Consider the following 26,948-nt stretch of genomic DNA (forward strand, 5'->3'; position numbering starts at 1 on the left):
ACCATATTCATATTTTCACATGAACTTAGACTTTCCTTTTAATTTTTTTCATTTTGTTCTTGTATTTTTTTAACATTTTATTTTTATTTTTAAAGAAGCTTTAGATTACATAAATGTTACATAAAAAATAAAGGGGATTCCCATATGCCCCACTCCCTCCCCTTCTTACACTTTCCCACATCAACAACATCTTTCATTATTGTGCTACATTTGTTACAACTAATGAACACATATTGAAGCCCTGCTACTCCATGGATTATAGTTTACATTACAGTTTACACTTTGCCTTGCAGGTTTTAACAAAATGCATAATGACCTGTATCTGTTGTTACAAAGTCATGCAGGACAATTCTAATATCCCCACAATGCCCCCATGTTACACGTATTCTTCTCTCTCCTTTCCCTCAGAACCTCTGGTGGCCACTGCCTTTATACCAGTGATAAAAGTTCTTCCGTTGCTGTAATAAGTCTACTTTGGTCCACAGTTGCTTTCCCCCATTATGTTTGCTCAATCTTGAGGATTTTGGGGTGGTGATGCTCACTCTGTTTCTGAGTGAGGGGGGCTTAGATTCCATGCAGTGGATGGATGGAACTGTCTTGTTTGCAGTTGTGGATACTCTGTTTTCTGGGATGGGCATTGTCCATCATCATCCTTGTGTTAGTTGTCCTGGGTGAGTCCAATGTACTGGAGAGTAGGTGATGCGACTCTGCTGAGATTCAGGGCTCAACCGGCATTTGAACAGATGGAAGCTTTAAGTGTCTGGGACATACATTTAACAAGTATAGTGCTAATTATAGGTCCAAATAAAAGGGGCAGAAGAGCCATGTATAGGGAAATTTAAGATGAGTCTAACTCGCTCATATTGGGGAGCATATATTCCAAAGTAAGGCCCGTTGACCTGAGATTGTCTGCCCTGCCTATAACGTCCAGATGTCTCTAGAGCCTTCAGGAGCCCTCCTGTTTGAGGTACGTTTACTGTGGCTAGACCTTCCCTTTAAACCACTTTCATACCCACATATTAGTGCTGCTAGTTACAAATATTATGTTGGGCTTTCACCTTTTCCAATCGTTTCTTTTTCTTTTTTTTTTTTTTAAGATTTATTTCTTTATTTATTTCTCTCCCCTCCCCACCCTTCTGCCCTGGTTGTCTGTTCTCTGTGTCTATTTGCTGCGTCTTCTTCTTTGTCCACTTCTGTTGTTGTCAGCAGCACGGGAATCCGTGTTTCTTTTTGTTGAGTCATCTTGTTGTATCAGCTCTCCGTGTGGGCGGTGCCATTCTTAGGCAGGCTGCACTTTCTGTTGCGCTGGGCGGCTCTCCTTACGGGGCACACTCCTTATGCGTGGGGCTCCCCTATGCAGGGGACACCCCTGCGTGGCACGGCACTCCTTGCACACATCAGCACTGCGCATGAGCCAGCTCCACACGAGTCAAGGAGGCCCGGGGTTTGAACCTCTGACCTCCCATGTGGTAGGCGGACGCCCTAACCACTGGGCCAAGTCCGCTTCCCCCCAATCGTTTCTAATCACAGCCCTTTTACCAATTCTATTTTTTAAAAAGATGTTTCCCCCCTCCCGCAACTCTGCTCTGCTGTTTTTGCTGTCTGTGTCCATTTGCTGTGTGATCTTCTGTATCTATTTCTCTTTCAGTCTTCTCATCTTTCTCCTCTAGAATTCAGAGGGATTCGGTCCTGGAGACCTCTGATGGGGAGAGAGGTTCCCTGTCAATTGCACCACCTCAGTTCCTGGTCTCTGCTGTGCGTCACTTTGATTCTCCCCTTCGTCTCTCTTTTGCTGTGTCATCATCTTCCTGTGTGACTCACTTGCCTGGGCACTGGATCACCATGCGGGCACTTACATGGGCACTTGGCTCACTACGTGGGCACCTGCATGGGCACTCGGCTCACTGCGTGGGCACTGGCTCACCGTGCAGGCATGCTTTCTCTTCTTCTTTCTCACCAGGAGGGCCCAGGGATCAAACCCAGGTCCTCCCATATGGTAGGCAGAGGCCTTATCACTTGAGCCACATCCGCTTCCCTCATTCTATTTTTAAAACATATTTATTTATTTATTTCTCTCCTTTCCCCCCTACCCTGGTTGTCTGTTCTCTGTGTCTATTTGCTGCGTCTTCTTTGTCTGCTCTGTTTTTGTCAGCAGCCCGGGAATCTGTGTTTCTTTTTGTTGCATCATCTTGTCGTGTCAGCTCTCCGTGTGTACGGCACCATTCCTGGGAAGGCTGCACTTTCTTCCGTGCTGGGTGACTCTCCTTATGGGGTGCACTCCTTGTGTGTGTGGCTCCCCTACGCGAGGGACACCCCTGTGTGGCAGGGCACTCCTTGCGCACATTGGCACTGTGTGTGGGCCAGCTCCACACGGGTCAAGGAGGCCCGGGGTTTGAACTGCAGACCTCCCATGTGGTAGATGGATGCCCTAACCACTGGGCCAAGTCCGCCACCGTCATTCTATTTTTTGATGATCCATGTTCAAGTTATTAACTCCATGAGTTTACACAATATATTTAGTTCATAGTAGCACAATCACACAGTATTTGTCCTTTTGTGTCTGGCTTGCTTCACTCAACATTATGTCCTCCAGGTGCATCCATGTTGTCATATGCTTCATGACTTCATTTCTTCTTACAGCTGCAAAATATTCCATTTTGTGGATACACCATGGTTTGCCTATCCATTCATTAGTTGATAAACAGCTGGGCTCTCTCCAACTTTTGGCAATTGTGAAAAAAGCTGCTATGAACATCGGTGTGCACTGGAGTGAAGAGATACTTTAGGAGACTTCTGAGAAAATGGTAGACTAGAAAGACATGGGACTCTCCTCTTTTCGAAAAACAAATAGAAGACGGGAAGAAATGAACTGAAAAAAAAGTCTTTAGGACACCAGGGGAAGGCTACACACCGCCCAGGATAGAAAGGGGCAAAGGAAAAGAATCATGACAGCGAAACTGTGTGTTCCAAGCTGCAGCTGCAACTGCCGGCATCGTCCCCTACCCATGTAGACACTTGAATTCTCAGGCCTTGGGGCAGCAGCTACAGAAAAACAGGGCTCCAGGGATCCACCTTCCCAGGAAAGGGGAGAGAGAGGGACAGAGCCTTAGGCTGACTCAGCTTTTGACCACAAACTTGGTCTGCTGTGTCCCAGGAGCCCTTCCAGGCTGGGTGAGGCCGTACCCATTGTCTGCATCCGGAGCCGGCAAGGGAATAAAGAGATCCAACACCCTCAATCTCTCTCTCTCTACTGACCCCAACTGGTTATTGAGGATGCAGAAGGGAGTTGAATTGTTTCCTACCTGGGAAGAGAGAGGGGGCTGACAGCAAAGGTTAGAAAACTGCCTCTGAGAAAGTTTGAATTAGGAGGCTCTTAGCCTCCAGGCAGGAACCTCTAATCACACTGATCTGGTCCATGTTGCAGCAAACACACCCTGACCAGACATTGAACTGAGAGGCCTGCCAAAGAGCACCATCTGCTGGTGGACAAAGAAAGTACATGTAAGGAAATTAAAAGAAAATAAGTAGAAAGCGGATATGGCTCAAGTGTTTGGGCTCCTGTCTACCATATGCGAGGTCCAGCGTTTGAGTCTCTGGGCTTCCTGGTGAAGGCAAGATGGCCTGAGCAGAGAGCTGGCCCAAGTGGAGAGCTGGCCCATGTGGAGTGCTGACCCAGCATGCTGGTCCATGTGGTGTGCTGGCCTCTGCAAGAGTGCTGGCCCACGTGCCAAACTTGCCCATGGGGAGTGTTGGCCCACATGGAGTGCTAGTGCAGCAAGATGATGCAACAAAAAGAGACACAGGAAAAAAAAAAAAGAGACACAGAGGAGAGAAAATAAGAGATGCACCAGACCAGGGAGCCGAGGTGGCGCAAGAGACTGAGCACCTCTCTCCCATTCAAAAAGGTCCCAGGATTGGTTCCCTGTACCACCTAAAGAGAAGAAAAACAGACACAGAAGAACACACAGCAAATGGGCAAAGAAAGCAGGTGGTGAGTGCAAAACAATGATGGGGGGCGGGGGAAGAGAATTTTTAGAAAAGTAAATAAGCCAGAGAGACTTTTTCTGCCTTTATAGCCTTCCTCCCCAAGGCCCTAGGAAGTGGGTCTGCAACCCATTACTGAGTCCAGGGCCCAGATTTGAGCAAATTTATAATGGCGATTCTAAAGACTCAGAATAGGTTGAACCAAGAATCAATGACCAACAGTAACACACAGTCTCCCACCACTAAATCCCTATGAAAGAGAGAGAAATTGAGCATCAGCAAAAATTATAAACCATACTAAGAAAATGGAAGACATGGCCCAAGAAGAGGAATATATCAAAGCCCCAGAAGAGACACAGGAGTTGAGACAGCTAATCAACGAGATGCACATAAATTTTCAGAATCAAATTAGAATTGAAAGACAATATGGCTAAAGAGATAAAGGACATCAAGAAGACACTGAGCAAGAACAAAGAAGAATTTGAAAACCTGCATAGAAAGTAACAGAGCTCATGGGAATGAAAGATATGATAGGTGAGATAAAAAACACAATAGAGGCACACAACAGGAGACTCAAAATGATAGAAGAAAGAATAAGTGATACAGAGGACAGAACAGCTGAAATTGAAGAGAGAGAAAAGAATGGAAAAAACTGAGCAGGGCTCAGGGAGTTGAATGAGAACACGAAACGCAACAACCTACGTGCCATGGGAGTTCCAGAAGGAGAAGAGAAGGGGAAAGGGGAAGAAAGAGTATTTGAGCGAAGAATAGCTGAAAATTTCCCAACTCTCATGAAAGAAATGAACTTACATGTCCAAGAAGCATAGCACACCCCAATCAGAATAAATGTGATGTTTACTATGCAGAATGTCAAACTTTAAAGATAAAGAGAAAAATCTGAGGACAGTGAGGGAGAAGCAAACCATCACATACAAGGGATGCCCAGTAAGACTTAGCACTTATTTCTCATTAGAAACCATGAAGGTGAGAAGACAGTGTTATGATTCAATTAGGATACTGAAAGAGAAATACCGCCAGCTGAGAATTCTTCATTTAGCAAAACTGTCCTTCAAATATGAAGGTGAGTTTAAAAGAATAAAAAACAAACAGAAACTAAGAAAGTTCAGAAAAAAAAGTCCACCTTTGCAGGAAATATTAAAGGAAATCTTACAGCATGAAAGAAAAGACAGGAGAAGTTTGGAGGAGAATATAGAGGAAGGAATAGCAGAAAGGTAGCCAAAAGAATAAAAGAACAGACAAAAGTAAGATATGACATACGAAAAACAGAGAATAAGATGGCAAAAGTAACTAACGCATTTACAGTAATATCATTGAATATGAATGGATTACACTCCCCAATCAAAAGATATAGACTGACAGAATGGATAGAAAAACATGAGCCATCCATATGCTGCCTACAAGGAACTCCCTCTATTTCCCTTTTTACAATCTTCTTTTTTTTTTTAATGTTCTTTACCTAATACATTCTTGTATTTAGGGTGTGTGGCAGTTTGATATTTATGAATTCCAAAGGAGATATTGATTATGTTTGTAAACTGGTCTGTTCCTCTGGGTGTGATACCCTTTGATTGTATTAGATTCAGCTGAGATGACTTTGATTAAATTACATTAATATTAGGGCTTTGATCTGTCATTGGGGCATGTAGGGTTGAGTCTCTGCCCCCCTTGGTATGCTCAGTCAAGAACATATGGAAAAACACAGGAGAAGAACATAGAGGAATAGAGTCGGCTCATGAGACAGGATCCTGCAGCCTCAAGAAGAGAGATGAGCCTAATAGTTTTCAGCTGGCCTTGTGAAGAGACCAAAGCAGCTGAGCCCAGAAAGAAACGAGCCCGGGAAGATAGACGAGCCTTATGCCAGCCTACAGCTGAGATCGGAAGGAGCTGGGACCACAGGGCAGTAAGGGAAAAGAGGAGGACTGAGTCCCCGCAGACGTCCCCCTCCATCTTGTGTCAACACGTGGCAACAGACTCTGGGTGAGAAAATACCTCCTCTTTTTTTTTAAGATTTATTTCATTTATTTATTTCTCTCCCCTTCCCTCCCCCCCCCCCCCCCCCCCCCCGGTTGTCTGTTCTCTGTGTCTATTTGCTGCATCTTCTTTGTCAGCTTCTGTTGTTGTCAGTGGCTTGGGAATCTGTGTTTCTTTTTGTTGCGTCATCTTGTCGTGTCAGCTCTCCATGTGTGTGGCGCCATTCCTGGGCAGGCTGCACTTTCTTCTGTGCTGGGCGGCTCTCCTTACGGGGCACACTCCTTGCGCGTGGGGCTCCCCTATGCGGGGGACACCCCTGTGTGGCACGGCACTCCTTGTGCGCATCAGCACTGCGCATGGGCCAGCTCCACACGGGTCAAGGAGGCCCGGGGTTTGAACCGCGGACCTCCCATGTGGTAGACGGACGCCCTAACCACTGGGTCAAGTCCGCCCCCAGAAAGTACCTCTTAAGTAATCTTGAATTGGACTCTTTAGGGCCTTCTAACTATAAGCTTCTACCCCAAATAAATACCCTTTATAAAAGCCAACAGAGTTCTGGTAATTTGTACCCCTTTGGCTAATACGGGGTGTTAGTGACTTCCAATTTGTATGAGGTCTTTATATTATAAAGGTATTACTCCTTGTTTTTTTTTTTAAAAAGAGGGTAGCTGTGAGGTGGTTGAGCGCCTGCACTCCTCAGTGGCAAAGATCCAGGGAGGTCAGAACCTTAAAAGGGGTGACCAGCTATTGTACTTGGGGGTAAAGATATCCGAAACTTACGTGGGGCTCAAAGCAGGAGTTGGTGGGCTTTAAGGCCCCACTCTGGCTCACATGAGGTGCAAGAAATCTGCCCCCATGATGGCTAGAGGTTTCTGGCACCAAGTACTATTAACACATCTGGATTCTGAGACATCCCTGGGAGCCAGGGGAGCCCCACTGATAACACAGATTACATTTCCTCCAGCTGGCAGTATCAGGTCAATATGATTATAGTTTAAGAAAATTAAAACGGACACTTAATGTGTATGTGAGTTTGAGTTCTTAGAGACCTAACCTTCAATATCTTCTTTTTAAAAAATTCACCAACTTAAAAAAAAAACAAACCTACCTCATCTCATGCTCTTTCCCTTGGCTTTGTATAACATAATATCAATTTGTACATAATCCCAACACTCTAAAGCAAGAAATAGCGCTCCTTTATTTTTCACAGTAATATAAAATCTGACTCAGCCCCCATCCTCAAGGAGTTTGGGGGGAAATTCTACTTCCATCAGTTTTTGTGGTTTTTTTTTTCCCATTTCTCTCCTCCCCCGCTCTTGCTGGGGTCACACAGATCTCCTGGGGTCACCCAGTCTTCGAACCTGAGGTAAGGGCTCTGGACGTCACGTCAGTGTGGCTACTTGTGAGGTGCTTGATGTCCAAGCCTCATAGTCCCAGTGCTCACAGGCTCCCAAGCTGGGGCTTAGAACTTAGTCCCAGCCAGACATCCACAAAGCCGATTCACCGGAAGATCTGCCAGCCGGTGCTGGGAGAGAGTCAACACAGGATCTGCCACCCCTCCGTTTGCTGTAGGCCCCTGGGAACCTTTCCCTTCTCCTTCATCTTTTCAAACCAACACCCTTCACCCACCCATCAACCCACATAATCTAGACTTCTGCCTTCACGTGCCTAGATTTTCCAAACAAAAGTCTTTTCACTCTCCAATATGGGAAGGCACAGGCGATCCAACTGAACCTACAAAGAGAAAACGCTTCGTCATGCTTTGACGGTGAATCAGCCAACAAGCAGGGACACCACCCCAGCTCTGACAATACATCACGCTGTGCATACAAAGTCCTCACAACCTGACTCCCATCCACCTTTTCAGGTACATCTCAGAGCACTCCTTCTCGTGTATATAATACTCTCACTTTCTAAACTAATTTTTCTTCCCTTCTCTACATCACTCAGGGTTATTCAGGGTCATACAGATCCTCAAAGAGGTGTCAGGGCTCTTGGTTGGCATCTGCAATTCTCTTGGCCTTTCTTTTGTGGTCATAAGCTGACTGCTACAGTGTCCCACACCAGGATCCCAAACATGGGTGTGCCATTGAGCTCCCCTCCGTGTTCATCTCTTTCAGAAGCAAAACCTTTCCTAGAAACCCCCAGGGGTCTCCCTCAGGGCTCACTGGTCAGTCCCGAATCACATGGCCACTACAGCTGCAGGTGAGGCTGGGAAAGGAAGTTCCTGGCAAAGACGAATGGGATTGCCATAATGGGTTTAGATTTATACCGGGATTGGGAATACGGTTGCCACCTCCCACAAAAAAAAAAAAAAAAAAAAAAGGCACTTTAGTAGGGAATAGGAAGGAAATGGCTAAAAAATCTACCATAGAGATCTTGTTCTGTTAATTATCCCTTCTTCTTCATTGACATGGCAGAGAATACTACTATTTGCTCCTCCTTGCATAGAAACAGAACTCCTACATATGTGTATGGTTGGCCAGAATACAGTGTACATTTCCCAGCCTTCCTTGCAGCTGGGTTTGGCTATGTGACCAGCTTCTGAGAATGAGATGAGAGCAGAAGAAATGAATGTTAACAGCAGATATTAAGAGAGAAGGTTGGGAAGCAGACTTGGCCCAATGGATAGGGCGTCCGCCTACCACATGGGAGGTCCGCGGTTCAAACCCCGGGCCTCCTTGACCCGTGTGGAGCTGGCCCATGTGCAGTGCTGATGCGCGCAAGGAGTGCCGTGCCACGCAGGGGTGTCCCCCGCGTAGGGGAGCCCCATGCGCAAGGAGTGTGCCCCGTAAGGAGAGCCGCCCAGTGCAAAAAAAAGTGCAGCCTGCCCAGGAATGGCGCCGCCCACACAGAGAGCTGACACGACAAGATGACGCAACAAAAAGAAACACAGATTCCCAGTGCCGCTTGTAAGGATAGAAGTGGTCACAGAAGAATACACAGCGATTGGACACAGAGAGCAGAGAATGGGTGGGGTGGAAGGGGAGAGAAATAAATAAAAAAGAAAAATTTAAAAAATCTTTAAAAAAAAGAGAAAAGGTCAGGGGAGCAAACTTGGCTCAAGTGGTTAAGGATCTGCTTCCCACATGGGAGGTCCCAGGTTCGGTCCCCAGCGCCTCCTAAAAACAAAAACAAAACAAGCAAACTCAGGGGAGCCGATGTGGCTCAGGGGTTGAGCACTGGCTTGAGGTCCTGGGCTCAATCCTGGGTACCTTCTCAAAAAAAAAAAGAGGAAAGGTCATGCCCTCCCTTTCCGCATCCCAGTGGCTGAAATGTGAATGTGGAGGTTAGCTGTCCAGGAACAAGTGGACAAGGGCATAATGGAGCAACGAGAGAGAAGACGCCTGGGCCTCTGAGGATCTCACAGAGCAGAAAGCCACAGCAGCTGAGGCTTTCCCACGAGAAACACCGCCAACCTCTGTCTTGTTTAAAGCACTGTTATTTTGCAGAACACATATCCTAACAAATACAACTGCCTCCAAACCTCTACCCACAGGCATGCTAAGCTCTTTCCCATCTCAAATAATCTCTCCCTTGACCCTGTGTTTCGCTTTAATTTACATTCAGCCTTTTTCCATGTTAGAGCAAGCAAAATAGTCTTTTTTCATGTTAGAGCCGACTCTTGGTTGATTTAAGCAGGAAAGGCATAGACTGTGGCCTTATGGAGAGGGCTGGAGACCCACGTCTACCACTTATCTTTTGCCACAGTGATATCATACAATAAATAACCACAAAACCGCAGTGGCAGACTCTAAGGAGGCAAGACAGCTAAATGCAATGTAGGACCATTAATTTTATCCTCGACCAGAAAAAAAACATTTGTAGGACAATTGGTAAAATTCAAACAAGGTCATTAGATTCGTTAATAGTATTATATCAGTGTTAATTCCTGGTTTTGGTAGGTACATTCTGGTTATATCAGATATTATTAGGGGAACCTGGGTGAAGGATACAACTTTTTGGTAAGTCTAAAATTTCAAAATGGAAGTTGAAATGAACGCGCGCACACAAAAGCCCCCAGTAGCGTGTAATGATGAATCTGCATTTAGTGCCAAGTCTGTGGGGTTGGTTCAGCTGCTCTTGGGCTGGGCGTGGCTGAACTCAGCTGGGTTCACTCAAGTGTGCGGGGCCGGCTGTGGGTTCACCAGACAGCGCTGCTGATTTGGGCTGAGCTCATCTGCATGTCCTCCGCTCGGGTGGCTGGGGGCTTATCTAGGATGCCTCACCTGGGAAGACTCAGGGAGCCGTGGCGTAGTTCCATATGTCTCATCATCCAGCAGGCGGGCCCAGACATGTTCGATCTAAGGGCAATGGCAGGTGGCAATAGGGAGGGCAAGCCCAGTCCTACAAGCAAAATCCTCTACTTGTGTCATGTTTGCTAACATCTTACTGACCAAAGCAAGTCATGCGAATGAGTCCAGAGTGAGAAGGGCAGGGTCCTACGAGACCACACAGACGCAGGGAGAGGTGAAGGACTGAGGCCTTCACCGCAATCAATCTAGCACGCCATTTTCAGAATGGTTTCATTTCCAGGGAGGTAGCCAATATCATGCCACAGATCCGGGCCACTATCACTGCCACTGATGAATATTTGATGCCCTAGTTCCACTGAGAAACCAGACAGCTGGAGCTGACTCCCCACACTGAGTGTTGCTGCTATGACGGGCATGCCCACCGTTAGGATGCATTCTTTTCTGTTTCAGCTTCTTTGTATTACAAGTTCCTTCTGATTCAAAGTCTGGGGAAGGTGCATAGTGTTAACAGAGCCTATAACATGTGCCCATGACTTAATTCATAAGGAAGGGTGGGAGAGTAAGTAGCTGGCATTGTCAACTAGATTACTGGAAGGTGGGCTCTACCACTCATGAAGATTCATGAAAATGGGGTATTCTCCACACACGGAAAAGGGGTTCATATTGTGGGCAGCTGAAAAAGCAAAACAGAACAACAGACAGGTATCCCTTCATTTCTCATTCCTTTTGCCGTGAAATTTCTTGAGTTTTCCCAGCTCACTTTTCTACTTCTCCTCCCCTTCACCCCAAAGGAGTCAGTTCAGTCACTGCCACAATAATGATGCAAAACCCAGTGGCTTACAACCACAAGCATCTCCCTATCTTGTCCGTGGGGCTGCGGTTGGCCGGGATGGCTCCGCTTCAGTTTGGGCTTTTGTCTGCTCCACTGTATCTTACCTTCCTTGGACAAGCAGCTCTCCAGGGCTACTTGTTCTTCTCATGGTGAATGGCAGGGGTCCACGGGTGGAAACATCTGATACCTCTTAAGTCACGCTGTCACTTTTGCTCACATTCCATTGGCCAAGAGAAGTCTAGCAGGGAAATATATTCCAAATGCTCTCATGCACTGCAAGGTTACACGGCAAGAGGGTGTGGAGAACGGAGAAAAACAATGCAATTCACCATAATCTTCATCTGGTTTGACCCTGCTGTGCCATGAGGGTCAACAATAACCCCCCAAATCCAACACATATCTCTCAGAGGATGGGGAGGCCAGATCATGTAGGACCTTCTAGGCCATACTTAGGAGTTTGGATTCATTCTCAGTATGGTAGGAGAAGCCATTTAATGGTTAGAAATGTGAAAAAAAAGTTTTCTTTTTACAATGCATATCTGGTCAATTTTAAACTTTCAACAACTTTCCCACTGCCCAGAGGAAAAGGTTATGCCATCCTTGTATGGCATTAGAAGCCCTCCTTCATAGGCCCCTGGCCCAGTGTCTCCTGTCACTGCACTCCATTATTTGCATGCTTTGTTCTTACAATGTAGACCTATTTCTCATTCATTTTAGTTTGGGTTCTCCTAGCAGGACGCTAGAATCAATAGTAGACTTTGGTGAGAAAATATCTCTGATGGTGTCTTGATTTGGACATTTCATGGCCTTGGAACAGTAAGCTTTTACCCCTACAAAAATCCCCTTTATAAAAGTCAACACATTTCTGGTACTTTGCATCAGCAGCCCTGTGGCAAATGAAAACAGGTATTATTTTGTGAAGTTGAACGTATGCATATATTCCAGACCAGAAATTCCACTCTTGAGAAATCCTTGCACTTGTCTACTTATCCAGGAGACATGGATAAAATGTTCATAGCAGCAGAGTTCATAGTAGGACAAAATGGGAAACAACCCGATGTCCAATCAGTAGTAGCACAGATAAACTGGGATAGTCATAAAATGGAATCCCATACAGCAGTGAAAATGAGTGAACTCCAGCTATACTCATCAACATGGGTAAATCTCAAAACCATACTGCTACCCAAAAGAAGCAAGTCACAGAAGAATAGATATAATATCGTCAATATAAACAATATTTTAGGTAAGGATACAAACATAGGTAGAAAAGTATAAAAAGTAAGAGGATGATGAATACAAAATTTCTGCACAGTGGTTACCCCTGAAGTGGGGAGATAGGGAGATGACCACAAGAAGGGATCCTCGCGGCACTTCTAAAGTACTGGTAATATCCTATTCTGTAGCCTGGAGCGGGTATATGCAAGTGCAAATGTTATTATTCTTCTAACTGTTAATATTAGTTCTACACTTTCTTTTTTTTTTTTTTTAATATTTATTTTTATTTATTTAATTCCCCTCCCCTCCCCCGGTTGTCTGTTCTTGGTGTCTATTTGCTGCGTCTTGTTTCTTTGTCCGCTTCTGTTGTCGTCAGCGACACGGGAAGTGTGGGCGGCGCCATTCCTCGGCAGGCTGCTCCCTCCTTCGCGCTGGGCGGCTCTCCCTATGGGTGCACTCCTTGCGCGTGGGGCTCCCCTACGCGGGGGACACCCCTGTGTGGCACGGCACTCCTTGCGCGCATCAGCACTGCGCATGGGCCAGCTCCACACGGGTCAAGGAGGCCCGGGGCTTGAACCGCGGACCTCCCATGTGGTAGACCGATGCCCTAACCACTGGGCCAAAGTCCGTTTCCCCACTTTCTTTTTGTTTACACATATATTTAACACCCCATGAGAAAACCTTATTATTAGTTTCCTTATTTCTTCATTCAATCTGTCAGCTTTGCTTCAATTAGTTTAGAGTTTTGTTATTAGGCACATATTCATTTGTAATTGTTATGATTTTCTGTTGTTTTCGGCTATGTATCTTTAGGAAATATTCCTCTTTAATGTTTAATAACAATTTCTTGAGTCTATTTTGTGTGATATAAATATGGTGATTTCACTTCTTCAGATAGCAATGGAAACTTTCATTCATTGCTATGAAGATGAGCATAAATTGGTAATACTCTTTTGGAGAGAATTTCACAATATCTAGTAAAATTGAGGGTGTGCACAGCCTGTAATCTAGAAATGCCCTTCTTATGTATGTATTACTTTAAAGCAGTGGTTTTCACACTTTCTGGCCACAACTTCTTGTTAAAAAATACATTTTACATTATAATCAAGTGCATTTATATATGTACATAGGTACGTATACATACATACATGTATATATGTATAGATACACACATATAAATACATAAGCCTACTTATTTGTTTGTAAAATTGGAATAAAAATTTTGCAAAACAATTCCTATCCTTACCTTACTACATGCACCACACTCTGATCTTTTCTATTCCTATTTTATTTCATTAAAGGTCTCAACCTTTAAATTTACTTCAGCTCACTAATGGTTCACAAACTATAATTTGAAAAAGATTGCTCAAGAGAAAATTTTGCACACAATAATGTGCAAAAGAATGTTGACTGCAGCATTGTCAAAATTAATAATTGGAAACAACTGAGAATATTCACATCGTGGAACACTATGTAGCAATTCAAGCAAATAAACTAGAGTTTCATGTATTAACAAAATGTTGAGTGAAAAAAAGCCAGTTGCTGAAACATATGTACAGAGTTATACTATTTATAAAGTTTCGAACATGAACAACATGTTGTTTATAAATACCTCCATATGTAGTAAAAGTCTACGACGTGCACAGGGATGCGAACACAAAACTCATCGTAGTGTTTTGCAGTGAAGAGAGGGAGGGGAATGGGATCAGGAAGGGGCAAAACAGAGATTTAAATTGTATCATAAGGTTTTTTGTTTCTTAATCAGGGTTGAGGGTATATATGCATATTTGTTTTTTTATTTTTTTTGCAGGGGTTGGTAAATTACTACCTATGGGTCAAACCTAGTGCACTGTTTTCATATGGCCTATGAGCTAAGAATGGTCTTTACATTTTAAAATTGTTTTTAAAAAATAGAAAGAAAAATAATACTTCATGATGTGAAAATTATATGAAATTCAAATTTCAGTGCCCATAAATACAGTTTTATTGGAAGACGGCCACACTCATTGATTTACATATTGTTTATGCTTGTTTTCACACTACAACAGCAGAGTTGAACAGTTGCAACAGAGATTGCATAGCCTGCAGAACCTAAAATAGTTACTACCTGGCCCTTTATAGTAAAATTGTGCCAACCCCTGGTATATTGCATGACTAACATATTTCATAATAGTAAAAAAATACGGCAGCATTACAGGAAAGCTCCAATAGTAAAAGATCTATCATTCTACCATCTACCAAAAATTGCTTAATTTCCCACTTTCTTCCAGTCTTTGATCACATATTTTTATATATTTTTATTGAAATCATGAGGCAGTTTGATATTATTTTATGAATCCCTAAAAAAGAAAGATAGTTTGTAAACTAATCTATTCATCTGGGTGTGAATGCATTAAATTACATTGAGAAAATGTAGCACTGACGTGGAAAAAGTGGCCATGGTAGCTGCTGAGGGTAGGGAGTAAGAAGAAGAGATGTGATATGGGGCATTTTCAGGACTTGGAGTTGTCCTGGGTGGTACTGCAGGGACAGTTACTGGACATTGTATGTCCTCCCATGGCCCACTGGGTGGACTGGGGGAGAGTGTAAACTATAATGTGGACCACTGACCATGAGGTGCAGTGGTGCTCAGAGAGGCATTCACCAAGTGCAATGAATGTCCCATGATGATGGAGGAGGTTGTTGTTATGGGAGGAGTGGGGTGAGGGGGGTAGAGAGTATATGGGGACCTCATATTTTTTTTAATGTAACATTTAAAAAAAATAAAGACAAAAAAAATTACATTAAGGGGTCTTTGATTAGATTTCTTGATAAAATCACTTTAGGCTTTGGATTGGATCAGAAGAAGTTGGGCTCATGGAGCCTTAAGAGGAAGAAGGAAGGAGAGACCAGGCAGAGATCACCCGCCATCTTGCTTCAACACATGGCAACAGATTTTGGTGAGAAAGTAGCCTCTTTAGGGCTTTGTAACCATAAGCTTTTACGGCAAATAAATATCCTTTACAAAAGCCAACAGATTTCTGGTACTTTGCATCAGCACCCCTTTGGCTGACCAACATACCACCCTATTATTAACACTGCATTAAAGTGGTACATTTGTTACAATTCATGATTCCAACGCTTTTTTTTCCTTTGTGTGCTATAAATTTATTTTCTTAATTCATTTTTTAAAAATATTACATCAAAAAAATATGAGGTCCCCATGTAACCCCCACCCCCCTCACCCCACTACTCCCCCCATAGCAACATTCTCCTTTCAACGCTTTTTGATGGCATAATGTGTTCAAGTTTATAAACTTTTGTATTGTTTTTATCTTCCCTCTATTTATTATTGGTAACAAGGTGTTTAGTTTGCCAAAGGGCTGCTGATGCAAAGTACCATTTTCTCTGCCCTCATTGAGCATGTGGGTGGTGGCTGAGCTCCAGACCTCACCCTCCAAGAATACTGGATAACAGCCACACTTTCCCCAATCTCTGGGGGACAGTGTCAATGTTCGTAGTACAGTGAGGTGGCAGCAGCATTCTCCCCAATCTCTGGCATACAGGCCCAACCCCCTCAGACCAGTGGGGTGGTGACCTAACTCTTCCCAAACTCCGGAGCCTGGAATAGCCAAACTCTCCCTGAACAATGGACTAGAACATCTACCCTCTTCAAATGCCAGGGCAAACTCAACCTTTCTGTACATGTGGCTGGGGTTCCTCTCTTGGCCCAAGGAGATGTATTAATTCCAGGCCTCAGCTTCCCTGGTTTTCCTCTTGAAGATGTTCTCCCTTCAATCTCTCCCCTCCCTGCTCCTTTTAGTCCAGGCTGACAGTGTTTCATTCACACAGATCTCACAAAAAGCATGTTGGTTTAGCATGCAGGAAACAGGGGTCCAAGCCATCAGACAGTAAGACTTTCCACAAGTCTTTGGACAATTGCACTTGCAATCCTGACTTAAAATTTCCAAGTTTAGTTAAGTCTTCACATGGGCCACGATTCTTTAGGGGCTTGTATTCCAGAAGCTTAGAATTTCCAAAATCAGTATTTGGTTTCTTTGTGACCAGCAATTCAGTTTTCAGTTTATCTCTTTCCTCTGCATTTGGCTATAAGCTGCAAGGAGAAGCCAGGCCACATTTTCCACACAGACTTTGGAAATCTCCTTGACTAAACGTCCAAGATCATAATTTTTAAATTCTGCCTTCCATCTGACACCAGGAGTCAATTTTGCTAAGTTTGCTGCAGCTCTAAAATAGATCACCTTTCCTCTAGTTTCTAATAATTGTTTCATCATTTCCTTCTAAGATCTCACTGGAAATAAGTTTAGAGTCCATATTCCTACAAATATTCTCTTCAAAACAATCTAGGCCTTTTCTATCAAGCATCTCACAATTCCCCCAAAAAGTACATTTATAAAATCATTCCAGCATTTTTGGTAATTGCAAGCGGCATGATCCCACTCTCCTGGTACCAATTTCTGTTTTAGTTTGCCAAAGGGCTGCTGATGCAAAGTACCCAAAATGTGTTGGCTTTTTTGAAGGGCATTTATTTGGGATAAAAACTGACAGTTCCAAGGCCATGAAAAGTCCAACTTAAGACACCATAAGGGGCGCTTTCTCACTCACGTTCGCTGCGCAGGTGGAAGCAAGATGGCGGGCGATCTCTGCCTGGTCTCTGCCTTCTCCTCCAGGCTCTACTGTCTCCCGGGGCTCAGATGAGGACAACCGGGCATAGGGCTTGTCTCTTGCCAGGCCTCTTGTTTCAGGCTGGACTGTTCCATTTTCTTCTCAATTTTGCTGCACTCTATCATGCAAATGGCTCATCTTTTCTTGAGCTGCTCCCTGGGCTCAGCCTCTTGGAGATTCATACTTATGCAATCCTCTGGTCCTCTCTCTCCTGGCATAAGGCTTGTCTCTTAGGGCTTCTGTCCTTGCAGCTCAGCTGTGGGCAAAACTGGAGTCTCCTCTCTCAAATGGCAGAATGAAACATAGCAGTTCCTCATTTATCCCCATGTCTGTCCACGTGAGTCCATTTATGTCAGACCCAGCAAAGGGAGTAGGGCCTCAACCTGAGTCATGACTCACTGACATAGTCCAATCAAATGCCCTAAATCGATCTTATCAAGAAATCTAAAAAAAGGCCTCTCAACTGAATTTAATGCAATCAAATGGTATCATACCCAGAGGAACAGATTAGTTTACAAACATAATGTTTCTCTTTTGGGGGTTCATAAAATAATTTCAAATTGTCACACAAGGCAAAGAACTTCTTTGTGCACAGAGCTTTCCCACCTCCTTTTGACTTATTTTATTTCGAATAAATTCCTAGGAATGAAATGCCAAATCTTCCTCCCATGCTCCAAACTCTAATAACTCTCTGTTCCTCTCTTTATAATAACCTCTTGGTTCTTCAGTCTTTGGCATATTCCTTGGCTTTCTCCAGCATAACTGATTTTTCTCATTTGGCTCCTTCTAGTTGTCTAGGTACAGAAAGAGCTCTTTTGTTCCTAAATTCCAGCTTGACCTCACCATCTCCTTGTTGGTGCAACATTCTACAATGCATTATGAGAGCTGTTTCTTGCCTACTTTCTTAACCTTTACTCTCATCACAGTGTCTACATCCTTCTACTCCACTCCTTTGCTGACGTTCAAGTTCGCCAGTAATCTCTTTGTCACTAAGTCCAAAGGCTTTTTTTCTCTATTTTTATCTTCCCCATGGAGTAGCTGCTCTGAAATGACCTCTCTACTGCTCTTTAGGCCTTTCTCCTTCTTTTCCTGCCCATCCCTACTCAGGTCTTATCTCTTCCATAAAATGTTCCCTAAGGATTAGGATATGCCCACCTCTTTTTAGTCCATATCTAACCCCATGCATATCCCATTTCCTTAACTCTACCTTGCTTCATTCTAAGCTGTTTAATTCTCATGAATGAATATGAAGTTAAGGAGGAAAAGGTAAAAACTTGCACTGTATGGCTTTGAAACTGTAAGTCAAAGACAATGTGAAAAGTCTTGACTTACAGTTTCAAAATAATTAAACTCTTGACACACATTCAAGGATAACAGAGGTATACAGTACTATTAATGGATGATCTCTAAAGTGAGGTCCACAGTTCAGCAGCATCAGTGTCACCTGGGGGTTGTGGAGAACTGCAGACTTGTAGGCTCCATCCCACACCCTCTGAACCAGAATCTAAATGTTTAACAAGATCCCCAGGTGATATGAATGTACATTAAATGACAAACACACTAATCTAGTGAACCTCCATCAAAAAGGCTCCAAAGACTTCTTGGGAACCTTAAACCAGCGAGTTTCACCTCTAGTTGGGCAAAGTTTGGTGTGAAGATGGCTGCCCAGATTTGGTTCCCAGCGGCTCCTAGAGAAGATGAGCAGACACAGAGAGCAGACACAACGATCAAGACAGACAAGGGAGGGAAACGGACTTTGGCCCAGTGGTTAGGGCGTCCGTCTACCATATGGGAGGTCCGCGGTTCAAACCCCGGGCCTCCTTGACCCGTGTGGAGCTGGCCATGCGCAGTGCTGATGCGCGCAAGGAGTGCCGTGCCACGCAAGGGTGTCCCCTGCGTGAGAGCCCCACGCACAAGGAGTGCGCCCCGTAAGGAGAGCCGCCCAGCGTGAAAAGAAAGAGCAGCCTGCCCAGGAATGGCGCCGCCCACACTTCCCGTGCCGCTGACGACAACAGAAGCGGACAAAGAAACAAGACGCAGCAAATAGACACCAAGAACAGACAACCGGGGGGGGGGGGGGGAATTAAATAAAATAATAAATCTTTAAAAAAAAAAAAAAAAGACAGACAAGGGAGCCATCTGGGGGGTGGGAGGGAGGAAAAATAAATAAATAAGCCTTTAAAAAAAAAAAAATGGATGGCCAGGCAAGGGCTCTCTAAGGTGAAGCCATTCAGGACTCTCCTGGAATGAAATGCAGAGGCAAGCCATGGAGATATCTGGTGGAAGAGAATTCCAAGCAGAGAAAACAGCCAATGCAAAGATCTTGAGGTAGAAGAGCAAAAAGGCCGGTGTTAACAGAATAAGCAAGGAAGAGCATGGAATGAGACGAGATTGGAGAGGTGGATGGAACCAAATCAGGTAGAGTTCTTTAAGGACCTTGGCTTTTATGCCAAGTGTGATGGGAACCATGGCAAGGTTTTGAACAGGGGTGAGACATTATCTGACTTATTTTAAGAGGCTCTCTCTGGTGGAGAATAGACTGTAGAAGGGCAACTGTGGAAGCAAAGAGGCTTCATAGGTAGCTGATGTAATGGTCCAAGAAAAGATGTGGTTGGTTTATATTAGGGTGGTCATTGTGGTGGTGGCGAGAGAGGGTCTAAAATTTTTTAACTTCCCTAACAAAGACTAAAGACTAGTTAAAAAGTTATGCCAGGGAGCAGATGTGGCTCAAGCAGTTGGGTGCCCGCCTCCCACATGGGAAGTCTCAGGTTCAGATCCCAGTGCCTCCTGAAAAAACAAAAACAAACGATAAGCAAAGCAAATGAGAAAACCAATCTAGGGAAGCGGGTGTGGCTCCGTGACTGAGCGCTGGCTTTCCACATATGAGGTCCCAGGTTCAATCCCTGGCCCTGGTACCTCAAAAAAAAAAAAAAAAGTTATATCACCTGGAGACTGGGTATTTTTTTTGGTCTTGAATAGGACTCTGGCTTACAGGAGAAAACAGTAAGAATAATAGGGCTTCTCTGGGTTGAACAATGCTAACAGCATTCCTTGGGATTAGTGTTATTTAACATTTCATAAATGATTAAGAAAAAGGAATATGATGAGACACATTTAGGCACATTTATACTCTGCTTTCCGCATAATGAAATGTCAAATCGATAGGGACATCTTCTGGAACATTTCTAAAGCAATGTAAGGATGCTGGGAAGTGGCAGGTGTCTTGCTACGTGGATAAGTAGAAGGTAGTGTATTTTGGGAAAGACAATTAAGATGATATATTTAATGCCATAAACTCTGAACTGCCAGTTACCACCAAGGAAAGTGATCTAGAAGTCAATGTAGATATTCTTCAGAAAATTAGCTCTTCTAAAATCCAAAAAGGGCAGCAAATGTTCTGGATGTCCAGAATAAAGAGAAGGCATCAGTGTCAACAAAATTCTCAGGACACCCAGTTTGGGGCCCAGTGTGCAATGCTGGTCCCTGCATCCTAAGAAAAAGAAGAGCCAGAGAAAGGCAGTTAAAGTGACTTAAAAGATAGAGGAGCTTTTGTTTAATGGATTAAATGCCCATAAAGGTGACTATATGAGAGGAGAGAAGATGAAAGTCTGTAAAAACATGAAAGATTGGGAGAGAGTAAAAACAGTCCTTTTCATACAATCCCATAATTCTAAAATTGGGGGCACAAAAGAAGCTTGACAATGGGTATAAAGTCTATGTTGAAAGAAGCCATTGAAAGCATATAAAGGATGGTCCTTCTTTAGACAGGAGGTCCTTAAGTGCACTCCAGTATGTACTCCAAGATATTACAGGTGGTAACAGTACGTGCGGGGGCAACCAGCCCACCTCAGCAATCTGATAAAACAAACAAACAAACAAACAAAACTACTCTGGACCCCTCTCCATCTCGTAAATCACCATGATATACAGCCAGGGAAACTCAAAAAGAGCAAAACCACCACCAAGACATTCAAAGGATTCAAAACAATAATATTAAATCTCATTCTGGGTCAAAATTAGATTGAAAATAAATTCAAGGGTGAACAATTTATAATAGACTAATAAGGGCAATTAAGGGTGTTTGGGAATACATCCTTATCTCTGTGATTCACACCATGGAGAAATACCATGACCTTGTAAGAATTAGTACGTGGTAGTCTAAACTGGAAAGATAACTAAGAAAGGCACTCCCTAAACACTGGTTTTCAGCATCTGGGTCCTCCTAGATAGAAAGTCAGAATTACTGAGGGAAAGAGGGATTAGATCATTTGAATTTCACCCACAGCATAAGTCCTTTCACAGTGATCAATTAATAGAGACCGGGGAGACTGATGAATCAACCGTTACTCACGTGTTGAACAGTTAACTCGGTTATCGGATCCCTATTGACCCTCCTTTACAGATAAATAAGCGGGGTCCAAACAGAACCTGGAAGAGGAAGGTAATAATCAGAGTGTCACTGAGTTGGGAGATGTCAAAAACGGGCCATAATCAACACATAAGCCCTTGACTTTTAGGTCAAAGATTTATATATAAATACGCAAACACACATATATATACAGCTCATGCTCTTTCCTTCCAAAAAAAAGAGTGGACTCAAGAACCCCAGAGAACCTCATTCTCCCCAACGAAAACGGCACCTTTCATCCTTCCCATAGGCCCCTTTCTTTACCTGCTTCTCTTACCCTCCCGGAGGTAGGAACTTTCCGCCCCGCCCCCTTGCCTGCTCAAGCTCCGCCTTCCCGGTCCACCTGTATGCCCAGCCCTTGACGTTACCGGTCGGCTTCAGGGGCATGCAGGAATCGCGCTCCCCATTGGTCCGCCCGTCCACAGCCTGAGAAGCCCACCAATGGCAGCGGCTCTGGGTGGAGGGGCGCCCACATCCAAGATGGCGCCCCCAGGACCTGGGAGCGGGTGACCGCCGGGGAAGCGGCCTGGGTTGGCCCTCGGGTTGCTGGGTCTGGGGGCGTCCGGCCGGGTACCCCCCTGGCCCACCTACAACGCCTACCCCGGGCCAGAGCAATGGCCGCCGAGAACAGCAAACAATTTTGGAAGAGGAGCGCCAAGCTGCCGGGGAGGTGAGCCCAGGATCCTGGGAGAGAGAGGGCATTGGTCCAAACCCCTCCATATGCTAAACCCTAAGTCCCGCGGGCCTGGGGCGCCGCCGAGCCCGGAAGGCTGGTTTGGGGAACCCGCGCTGGCGGTGGAGTGGGGCGGCTGCCTGGTGGCGGCAGGGCAGCTGTCGGGCAGAGGAGCTGGGGAAGGGCTGAGTGTGGGAGCACACCCGGGTCTGGGGGCGGAGGTCGCCGAAGGGGCTGCGCTCGGAGCAGACCCGCCGTAGGGGGAATTGGAGTGTGGTGAGTAGCCAGGGTCAGTCCTGGGTTCGGAGAACCATCCCCAGAGCTGCCTCCCACTTTGAAGAGAACTCCCTTTCGGGGGTCGCCACCATGCACAGGTGGTTGCTTGCCTGAGGCTAGCCCCTTCCCGTGTTCCCTCAGCTCGGCACGTACGAATCCTTCCTGGACTCTTAAAAGGTGTGGTAGGAACTTTGCGCGCGTGCGGGGTGGGGGACAGAAAAAGTGAAGAAAATTCTCAAACTCGACCTTACTTTTTCTCGAATTGATTCTTTCCCATTAGGAATTATTACAAGGTAGACCCCAGAATCGGGGCTATTTCTTTGGCATTTTCCAAGGATTTGTCCAGTGCCTAGAGACCACGCCCCCCCTCCCCAGGCGGCCCCGTGTTGTAATGTTCGCATGCAAATGTACTAAATCCAAATTCTTCCATTCTTTAGTTTGGTGGGAGAGCAGGCCTTCTAAACTACTTTTTTTTTTTTTTTCCTATTTGGTGTATGTTGAGATTCAATAATTGCCCATCCATCAGTTTGCTGTTGGCTTACAGTTTCAATTTGTTTTAGACAAAGTCCTGAGATAGGAGTGTGTTTGAGTCGTGAACTTAAGATTTCTGCCAGCCAAGGTCTATTTGGTGATGAAATTCACATTTGGTTGTGCCCCACGTGCTACTTTTCCTAATTCATTTAAGTCTTGTCTTTCTGGAATTATCTTTTGAACTTGTAACTGTTTAGCAAGAGAGAGAAATGAGGGCCAGTGGTGGCTATGTAGCAGTCTAATTTTATTTAGGATCCTATTAGACCTATAGCAAATAGGATGGGAATCAGCTTTTATTAATGCAGTATTAAAATAATGCAAGAGAATGCAAAGATACTTTGAGATTAAAGTGCTGTGGAATTCCAGTATTAATATTAGTGCTAAAGACGTTGGACGTTTTTAGATAAGCACTACTTCCTGCCAGCTGATTCCTTTTCCTTCCTGATCTAGTGAGCTCTCCAGTTGTGCTAACTTCTGTTCTCTGGGGTTTTCCATAGTGAGATCATTAAAATTTGACATCCTAAGCTGATAATCAGAATCAATGGGAAAACTGTTAAATCAGGAAGAAGTGTATGAGATGTGGGACATGGTGTGTCTTTTGTGCCTACTGATTGCTGGTTGCTATTAATGATCTTCTGTTTTCCATATTTCCTCTTTTGTTGAAAGCACTGCTTTTGTGAGATAGCAAGAGGAGTCTTTATTCAGTTTCTTCATGTTTCTGGCTTTTTCATTTTGAAGAAGAATATAGAGGGATAGAGGAGAGACCATTTGATTTCAAAAAGACCTGGATTATTATTTGGACTCTCTTACTTACTTGTGTTACCATGGACAAATACTTTAATCTTTCTAGGCCTCAGTTTTCTTATTTATGAAATGAGGATAAGAGTTATTATTTTGAGAACTAAATGAAATACTGTATTTGTAAAGAATCTATGACAGAGTTTATTTAGCACATTATAGTTGCCCAATAAATAGTAATTATTAACATTGCTATTAATATTCGAGCCAGAAAAACTATAAAAGTATGTTTCTCAAGTTCTTTAGTACTAGTTATTCGTTTTCATTGTTTGTGTGTTTTTTTTGAGGAACCAGGGCCGGGAATTGAACACGGGACCTGGTATATGGGAAGTCAGCACTCAACCACTGAGCCATATCAGCTCCCCCTGAATTGGTTTTTTTCATTTGTTTGTTTTTGTTTTTAGGAGGCACTGGGAACCAAGCCTGGGACCTCCCATGTGAGAAGCAGGCGCTCAACCCCTTGAGCCACATCTGCTCCCTTCATTTTTTATTCTTAAGGCATTAAAGTGTTGCCACACTTCATAGTATTTGTTGGTGAAGAGAAACACTGTTCAGCCCTGTACTTTTAACAGGGAAGCGCCAGGAGCCCATGGATATAGGAGACACTAAGGTTCTTTTAGATAGAAAGATGCTTTGGTTTAAGGAAAATGCTAAGGCATTTTCTCAGAAATAGAACTTTTGCATCTGTACTCTTTCGGTTTTAGTGAAGCAGAACTTTCTCCTATGTGGGGAAGTGACACAAATTGCTGTGTGCTAAGTTCATGACAACCTAGAAGTGAAACTAGTTTACTCTGCAAATTGAAAGGTAAAAAAATCAAAGCAATGGCAGGGTACTTTCATTTTCTTTGATCATGATCTAGAGTCCTTAGTGACAATAGGAATTTTATTTAGTAAAAAAATCACCTAGGTTCAAAATGAATTAAATGTCCTGAAAAAAAAAAAGCCAAACAGCTTTATTGAGATATAATTCACATGTGATAAAATTTACCCTTTTAAAGTGTACAATTCAGTGTTTTTTTAAGCATATTCACAGAGTTGGGCAACCGTCACCACTAATTTCAGAACATTTTCATCACCCCAGAAAAAAACCCATACCTGTGTAAGCAATCACTTCCCATTCCCCACTCCCAACAGCCCCTGCAAACCACTGATCTTAATTTTCTGTTTCCATGGATTTGCCAATTCTGGCCATTTCATATAAATGAATAATATAATATGTGTGACTTTTTGTAACTGAATTCTTTTACTAAGCATAATGCTTTCAAGGCTCATTCATGTTGTAGCATGTATCAGTACTTCATTGTTTTTATGGCTGGATAATACTTCATCGTATGGATATACTACATTTTGTTTATCCATTCGTCAGTTGATGGACATTTGGGTTGTTTCCAATTTTTTTTTTTTTTGGCTTTTACGAATGAAGCTGGTATGAACATTCATGTACAGGTTTTTTTTTGTTGATGTATTTTTTCTATTATTTGGAGTATATACCTTGGAGTGGAATTGCTGGGTCATATGGTAATTCTGTGGAATCCTTTAAAGTTCTCTCTGTTATGCCGAAGAGTCCCAGGTACTTACTACATCAAATAGTCTTTGTATAGATGCCTAAGAAGATGGGATGCAGTGTATACCATTGTGGTTAAGAATTAAATCTCTCAAATCTGATTGCCTGGGTTCAAATCCCAGCTCTGCCACTTTCTAGCTGTATGACCTTGGGCAAGTTACTTAACCTTACTGTGTCTCAGTCTCCTCATGTGTAAATGGGGATAATCAGTATCTACCCCATAAGGCTGTTAGGGGGATTAAATGAGATAATGCACAGAAAATACTCAATACTATTGGCTATTATTATGATAATGATTATTATCTTCCAGTTTTTATTTATTTTCCTCCTTGCTCTCTTTTCTGAATCTGGAATTGAAAATCTTTGATCAGTGTTGTGTCTGGAGCCTGGAGTGAGCCTTGGGTGAAAAAAAACCACCATGCATTGTTAATTAGAGAGAGGGTTTATGGAGACACAGAGAAGCCTAATGCTGAGCAGATGGCTATTAGGTATTCACTGGTGATGAGGAATTTTAAACTTTATTGCTCATACGTCACCTGGAGGGCTTATTAAACTATGGATTGCTAGGTCCTACTCCCAGAGTTTCTGATTCAGTAGGTGTGGGGTGTGGCCTGAGAAGCTGAGTTTCTAACAAGGTACCCAAACAGTGCTGATGCTGCTAGTTGGGGGCTGCACTTTGAGAACCACTGAGAACAAAGCCCTGAATTAGATCTATGGCATGGCATGTTAGACTCCAGAAAATCCTGTTCTTAAAGGTAATCCATTCCTGTGCTTATAAACCTATTGTAGGTAGGACATTTTGATTAAATTACTTCAGTCAAGGGGCTTGAATTAGATTGTGTCACCCAGGGTAGGTCTTAATTCTTTTACACGCCTCCTTTATAAACAGAGGAACAAAATGCCACAGACACAGAAAAAAAGCTGCAGAGGAAGAGAGGAACCCAGAAGCTGAGAGAGAGGACCCCGGGAGCCAGAAGCTGACTGAGGAAGCCACTTTAGCTAGAAGCTGAAATCAGTGAGGACTGGAAAAGAGAGGAGAGAGGCACGGACACCCCCGTGTGTCTGATGGCTCATAGCTGCAGCTCTGGGAAAAAGGATTCCTTGATGATGCCTTGATTTGGACCCTTTGTGGCCTCAGAACTAGAAGCTTCTAACCTAATAAATACCCATTGTCAAAGCCAACCTATTTCTAGTATATTGCTCCCAACAGCTTTTAGCAAATTAAAACAGAAATAAATCTGGGTACCAGTGCTGGGGTCTTTTTTTCATTTGGCTCTTCAACAAGTAATGCATCTCCACTTGGCTGTCTTGTAGGCATTTCAGACTTATTGTGTCCACACATAGCTCTTGTTATCCATGTCTGCCACCCCTGCAAGGCTGCTCCTAAATCATCTCACTTAATGGTCCTACCATTCACCAAGTTCCTCAGGCCAAAAATCCTAATATTGGATTTTTCTTATCCTCTTACTACCACATCAGCAAGTCTGTTGGTTTATCAAAACAAAATATATTCCAAATCTGAGTAGTTTCACTTCCACTCCTACCACCCTGGATCAAACAGAGACCTCTGCTGGACTGCTCCTGTAGCTTTCTAACTGGACCTCTTACTTCTCTTCTTGTCCCTTTATTGGCTTCCTTTTTTTGTTAAAATCCAAACTGTCTGAGTCTTCCAGGCCTTTCCTGGTTGGAAAGATCAGCCAAGTAAGGACTTGGATCTTTATCCTGAAAGCAGTAGGATGCTACTAGAAGGTTGA

At 43.8% G+C, this 26,948-nt stretch overlaps 2 protein-coding genes across 3 annotated transcripts in view; one reads left to right on the forward strand and one right to left on the reverse strand.

The window, feature by feature from the left end:
* LOC101431320 (transmembrane protein 217) overlaps positions 1 to 21,650 on the reverse strand; it is a 65,210-nt gene extending 43,560 nt beyond the window's left edge. For both annotated transcript variants that reach the window (XM_058306664.2, XM_012521820.3), the window contains exons 1-2: positions 21,617 to 21,650; positions 21,296 to 21,372 (exon numbers count right to left, since the gene is read on the reverse strand). The gene's annotated coding sequence lies outside the window, so the exon portion shown is untranslated. The remainder of the gene's footprint in view (positions 1 to 21,295; positions 21,373 to 21,616) is intronic.
* A 145-nt stretch (positions 21,651 to 21,795) lies between these two features.
* Positions 21,796 to 26,948, forward strand: part of TBC1D22B (TBC1 domain family member 22B) — a 101,391-nt gene continuing 96,238 nt past the window's right edge. Inside the window, exon 1 of the mRNA XM_004484073.4 lies at positions 21,796 to 22,022. Coding sequence (XP_004484130.2) covers positions 21,967 to 22,022 — 56 coding nt within the window. The 5' untranslated portion in view covers positions 21,796 to 21,966. The remainder of the gene's footprint in view (positions 22,023 to 26,948) is intronic.

Source organism: Dasypus novemcinctus, chromosome 11 (assembly GCF_030445035.2).
Source record: "Dasypus novemcinctus isolate mDasNov1 chromosome 11, mDasNov1.1.hap2, whole genome shotgun sequence".
NCBI lineage: Eukaryota > Metazoa > Chordata > Mammalia > Cingulata > Dasypodidae > Dasypus > Dasypus novemcinctus.